At 47.4% G+C, this 6,179-nt stretch overlaps 1 protein-coding gene across 1 annotated transcript; it reads left to right on the forward strand.

The window, feature by feature from the left end:
• Positions 1 to 1,220: 1,220 nt before the first annotated feature.
• Positions 1,221 to 5,976, forward strand: CLRN2 (clarin 2). Its single transcript, XM_007957360.2, has 3 exons — positions 1,221 to 1,263; positions 1,346 to 1,525; positions 5,711 to 5,976. The coding sequence occupies exons 1-3, from the start codon at positions 1,221 to 1,223 to the stop codon at positions 5,974 to 5,976; spliced, it is 489 nt and encodes a 162-aa protein (XP_007955551.1).
• Positions 5,977 to 6,179: the final 203 nt, after the last annotated feature.

A 6,179-nucleotide genomic window follows, 5' to 3' on the forward strand; every position in this document is an offset into this window, starting at 1 on the left:
GTTATCAGGAGGCACCAGTCCCTGGAGAAGGATATCATGCTTGGTAAAGTGGAAGGTCAGTGAAAAAGAGGAGGACCCTCAATGAGATGGCCTGACACAGTGGCTGCAACAGTGGGCTCAAGTTCAACAAGGATTGCGAGGCTGGCACAGGATGGGGAAGTGTTTCTTTGCGTTGCACACAGGATCACTATGAGTCAGTAGCTACTCGACAGCACCTAGTAACATTACTATTCCTAATGGCTACCATGGGCTCAAACATACCAACAGTTGTGAGGATGGTGCAGAACCAGACAGGGTTTCTTTCTGTTATCCACAAGGTCACCATGAGTCAGAGCCAGCTCCATGGCAACTAACAACACAACATTATTATTATGTATCTCCACATACTTCATTTGATCCGCACGACAATCCCATAATGTGGGTGGCAGAAGAAAAGTTTAAAGAATTCCTATTTTACAGCTGTGGCAAGGAAGCAAAGCCGGGCTGTGAGACAGAACTTTGAGGCAGGCTTGCTCTGCTGCGCCCTGCTCCACTCTGCACAGATCTTGCCCAGGCCCCTCCTGCCCCTCACTTAATGAAGGCAACTCTCAGACTGACTCACAGGAGGGCATAGAGATCAGCTGTCCTTGGCCAACATGTCGCCCAGCCTCCTGTGCTAACGAGACACACTCTGGTCCCACCAGATCCCAGAGCTGCAACGTCCATGCAACAGAAATTGCTAGCAGGGGCACGTTTGACTTTGCATCCACCCTGAGGAAGCGAGGATTGTTGCTCAGCTGACAAGTGGCAAATCTGGGGCTGTGGCCCTGAATTAATCCTGGGAAGTCATCTGCTTTTTGAAAACCCAGTGCTTGCACTCTTGCCCTCCAGTAAAGCCTCTGTGGGAAGCGTGCCATCGTTAGTGCCATTGGGTTGATTTTGACTCATGGCGACCTCCTGTATCACAGAATGAAACATTGTCCAGTATGCACTGTGTTGACAATCATTGGGATGTGTGAGTCCATCATTGTAGCCACTGTGTGTTCCGTGTACCTTCCAACCTTAGGGTGATCTTCCAACATGATATGGGACAATATTCTGTTCAGATCCACTGGCTAAGTTTCAGAAGTCAGTCACCCAGGTGTTCTTCCTAGTGTGACCTAATTTGGAAGTTCTGCCAAAATCTATCCACCAAGAATGACCCTGCTGGTAGTTGAAATCCCAGTGACATAGTTGCCAGCATGACAGGGACTTGCAAGCCACCACAGTACGACCTGCTGACAGGCAGGTGCTAAGCACAGTGTGGGCTTTATGAAGGTGAGCCGCGTTCAGACATTAAAACGTGGGCTCTCTTTTCTCTCCCCAGTCTTCCCACACCTGGTGAAGGAGCTGAACACAGGCCTTCATGTGACGATTCTGCTGCTCCTCCTGCTGGCGCTGGCCCTGGCCCTGGTCAGCACAGGCTTTGCCATTCTCAACATGATCCAGGTCCCATACCGTGCCGTCAACGGCCCTGGGGGCATCTGCCTGTGGAATGTTCTTGCAGGTAAGGAAAGCATCTGGGAGGAGAAATCCCATCCCTCTAAGCCCAGGCTGGGATCCAAGTCATTGGACTGAGGGTATGATGGGGTTAAAATGCCCACCAATCTTTCAGACTTCACTGTCCTGGGTCTATGACCTTCTCAATGGGCATAGATCTCCCCTTTATGAAAAGTCACAATCACAATAAAGAACCAAATTGTCAGAGTGCTTAGGATTTAGAGCAGCTAAGGGGTGTGTGGGAGCTCTGGTGGCACAGTGCCTAAGCATTTGACTGCTAACCAGAAGGCTGGTGGTCCAAACCCACCAGCCACTCCTCAGAAGGAAGGTTGGGCAATCTACTTCTGTAGTGGTACCACCTCAGAAACCCAATGGGGGTCACTGTGAGTCAGAATCAACTTGATGGCAGTGGGTTTGGTTTTTATGTTTATTTATTTGTTTGCAAGAGGTGTGTAGCTCTGGTAGCACTGTGATTAAAGCACTCGGCTGCTAACCAAAAAGGTTGGAGTTTGAACCCACCAGCCACTCTGTGGAAGAAAGATGAAGCAATCTGTTTCTGTGGAGATTTACAGCCTTGGAAACATTGTGGGGCATATCTACTCTGTCCTATGGGGTCGCTATGAGTTTTGATAAGGTGTGTGCATTCCTCTTCCTGAGCTCCTATAGTAAGTGCCACAGACGGAAGGTGAGGAGGTGGAGCTCCTGAAGTTAGAAGAACCTCCAAAGAGACGACAGAGAAGGGTGATGTGGACAAGAGGGCCAACTGCCAAAGGGCTGGTCCATGCCGCTGGGCTGAGAAGAGGGAAATGAGCACCCATTAGCTACCAAAGCTTTGATGTTGCCCCGCAGGGCAAGTTAAGGCAGCTGTGGCTCTTTGGCCCAGGGTGATTGCTCCCTCTTCTAACCTCCCCAAGCCCCTTTGCCTTCCATTTCTTGTACTGCCCATTACCGGGGACATTATAAACTGACTTTGGTGACCCCATGGGTGTCAGACTAGCATGGCACTGGTTTTCAGGGCCTGATTTTTCAGTAAAACATCTCCAGGCCTTGCTTTTCAGGTGCCTTTAGGTGGACTTGAACTGCCAGCCCTTCAAGGGGACTTCTATTTTATACTAAGAAAACCAAACCCACTGTCATCAAGTTGATTCCGACTCATAGCAACCCTCATTGGGTTTCCAAGGCAGTAAATCTTTATGGAAGTATTTGCCCAGTCTTCCTTCCATGGAGTGGCTCGTGGATTTGAACCGCCAACCTTCTGATTAGCAATCAGATGTCTTCGACACTGTGCCACCATACTACAAACCAAACTCACTGCCATCGAGTCAATTTTCAACTCATAGCGACCCCTCCTTGGGTTTCTGAGGCAGTATCTCTACAGAAGTAGATTGCCCAATCTTCCTTCCAAGGAGTGGGTGGTGGGTTTGAACTGCTAGCCTTCTGCTTAGCAGTCAAATGCCTTAGGCACTACGCCACCAGAGCTCCCAACTAGGTGCCTTTTATTGAGCATCTACTAAGCGCCTGTGATGATGGGCTCAAGCATGGCAACAATTCTGAGGATGGTGCAGGGCAGGACAGTGACAGGGCAGGACAACTAAGTGCCAGGCACAGACCTGGGGCTTTTACAGGCTTCATTTCATTTAAACCTCACAGCCCCCCTGTGGAGAGATGTAACACAACAAACTGTCGTCCAGGCCGTGTCATCCTCATCATGCTGCTGGCTCAAGGCCACTGCTGCAGCTCTCATGTTGTCCCATTTCATCGAGAGTTTCCCTTGTTTTCTCTCACCCTCTACTTACCAAATACAATGTCCTTTTCTAAGGATTAGCCTTCCCGGATGACAGGGCCAAATAAATGTGGTGGTGTTGTTTTATGCCATCGAATCAATTCCACCTCATAACAAGCCTGTATGACAGAGTAGAACTGCCCCACAGGGTTTCCAAGGCTGACATCTTTACAGAAGCAGACTGCCACACCTTTCTCCCGCACAGCAGCCAAGCTCGCTTAACCATTGCATCACTCAGGCTCCTTTCAAAGTAAACATATTGTCGTTGTTGTTGTTCTTACGTGCCATCGAGGCGGACCCGACTCATAGCGACCCTTCCTTGGGTTTCCGAGGCAGTATCACTATGAAAGTAGATTGCCCCATCTTCCTTCCAAGGAGTGGCTGGTGGGTTTGAACTGCCAGCCTTCTGCTTAGCAGTCAAGTGCCTTAGGCACTATGCTACCAGAGCTCCCAAAGTAAACTTAAGAACCTCTTAATATCAATTTTGCTAAAGAGAGAGAAATTGAAGTAAACATATCAAAATGTTGAAAGTGTTTATATCTGGCTTTTAGGATAAAAATAAATTTCTATTTTCTTCTTTATGATTTTTTCAGATGTCCAAATTGTTTTTAATAAAGATGCTCAAAAAGTATAATAACTGTAATAATTTTAACTTTAAATAATTCAAATTAAAGCAGTAGAAAATGGAAGAGACAGAGACATGTAGACCATCAGAATTGCAAGGAGCAGGTAGGGAAGCACATGACTCTGGGGATTCCTCTAGCTTTTCCCCCTCACAACTTTCCTTCCTTCCTCTCAGAGCTTCCTACTCTTCTCTTCTTATCCTTAAAGATGGAAAGAGAATAATGAGAGAGGAGAGCTGCAGTCTAGCCCTAGGTTGAAACCCTAACCTGCACAGTAAAGTGTTCTTACATCTTCCTACCTGGTCCTCACAGTCTACCAAGGTGGCATCCAAAGAGATCTAGAGACGGAACTCCAAATGTAACTCTCCTAGGAAAGATGGTCTGGGTAAGAGGTAAAATTTAGAGGTGCTGAGTTCAAAGTCAGTCTGATAGGAAGCTAATTCTCTCTCTCCCACACAGCCCAGCCTGTTACACCTCACACTGTCAGGTCAGCTGTTGCTGTTGTTGTTAGGTGCTGTCGAGTCACCTCTGACTCCTAGCAACCGTATGTACAACAGAATGAAACACTGCCCAGTCCTGTGCCAGCCTCCCAATAATTGCTGTACCTGAGCCCATCACTGTAGCCACTGTGTCAGTCCATCTCATTGAGGGCCAACCCTCCACTTTTTCGCTGACCCTCTACATTACCAAGCATGATATCCTTCTCCAGGGACTAGTCCCTTCTGACAACATGACCAAGTAGGTGAGACGAAGTCTGGCCATTCTAGCTTCCAAGGAACATTCCAGCTGCACTTCCTCCAGGACATATTTGTTAGTTCTTTGGGCAGTCCATGGTACTGCCATGGTCAGGTCAGCTGCTGCTTTTGGAAGCAAATTAAAATTTGTATTGCCCTGAGAATTTGGGGGGGAAGTCTCTGGGTGTGCAGTTAATGCCCTGGGCTGCTAACCAAAACTTTGGGGCTTCAAATCCACCCAGAGACACCTCAGAAGAAAACTTGTCAGTCTACTTCCAAACAATCAGCCACTGAAAACCTTACAGTCCACCTGGAACATTGTGCTCATCTAAGAACTGTCCACATGGGATCAAATTGACAGCAGCAACGTGAACATTTAGATAGAAAGCTTAGGAGGCAGTGAGTTTATGCTAATTGGAGAGGAACCGTTTGGGAAAGGAGGGAGAGAATGGCTGCACAATTAGAAGAATGTGTCCGGTGTCACTGGATTGTCCGTGGAGAGCTTGTTGCACGTGCATTTGTTCTGCTGTTACAGGCTTACCGCAGGGATACTGCAGGTTCAGTTCCAGACCACTGCAATCAAGTGCATATCGCAATAAAGCCAGTTGCACTAATTTTTTGGACCTCCAGTGCATATAAAAGTTATGTTTGCAGTATAGTGTAGTCTCTTAAATGTGCAATACCATTATGAAAAAGTTCAAAATATTGTGAGAATTACCAAAATGTGACAGAGAAACACAAAGTGAGCAGATACCACAAACCTGCAGTTTGTAAAAGACACAGTATCTGCAAAACACAATAAAATGAGGTAGGCCATTATTTTCTCAACAATGACAAAAATAAATTAAAATGAAAGAGGAAACCCTATGAGCACAGTTCTGCTCTGACACACAGGGGTCACTGGGAGTCAGGACAACAACGGCTGGTTACAGGTTTGTCATTCTGTACACACAAAGCGAGGGTTGTATATGTGCTACAGAAATGCCACTCACATATAGTTGTTACCGCTGCACCACTGTGCTGTGAATGAGGGCACCATTTTTGGGTTTCAGGTGGAGTCGTGGCATTAGCCATCACGAGCTTCATGGCCGCAGTGAAGTTTCACGACCTGACCGAACGCATCGCCAACTTTCAGGAGAAGCTCTTTCTGTTTGTGGTGGTGGAAGAAGAGTATGAAGAGTCGTTCTGGATCTGCGTGGCCAGCGCCTCAGCTCACGCAGCAAACTTGGTCGTGGTAGCCATCAGTCAAATTCCCCTCCCTGAGATTAAGACCAAAATAGAAGAGGCGACAGTCACAGCAGAGGACATCCTGTATTGATAGCCTTCTCCTGATCACATTGTGTCCCAAATCATTTTGTAGTGTGGATAGAAACCTCATTTATCTTTGCAGCCTTGACACCCCAGAACGTCCAGGATCTCAGCAGTATCAGAGGAAAGAGGAAGTAGGAAGTAGAAGGAGGAAGGGTGGAGCCTGGGGCAGAAAGAAAAAATTTCCCAGAATCCCTGGCATCTTCACTCACC

The sequence above is a fragment of the Orycteropus afer genome, unplaced genomic scaffold, assembly GCF_000298275.1.
Source record: "Orycteropus afer afer isolate SDZICR_OR568_19922 unplaced genomic scaffold, OryAfe1.0 scaffold00733, whole genome shotgun sequence".
Taxonomy (NCBI): domain Eukaryota; kingdom Metazoa; phylum Chordata; class Mammalia; order Tubulidentata; family Orycteropodidae; genus Orycteropus; species Orycteropus afer.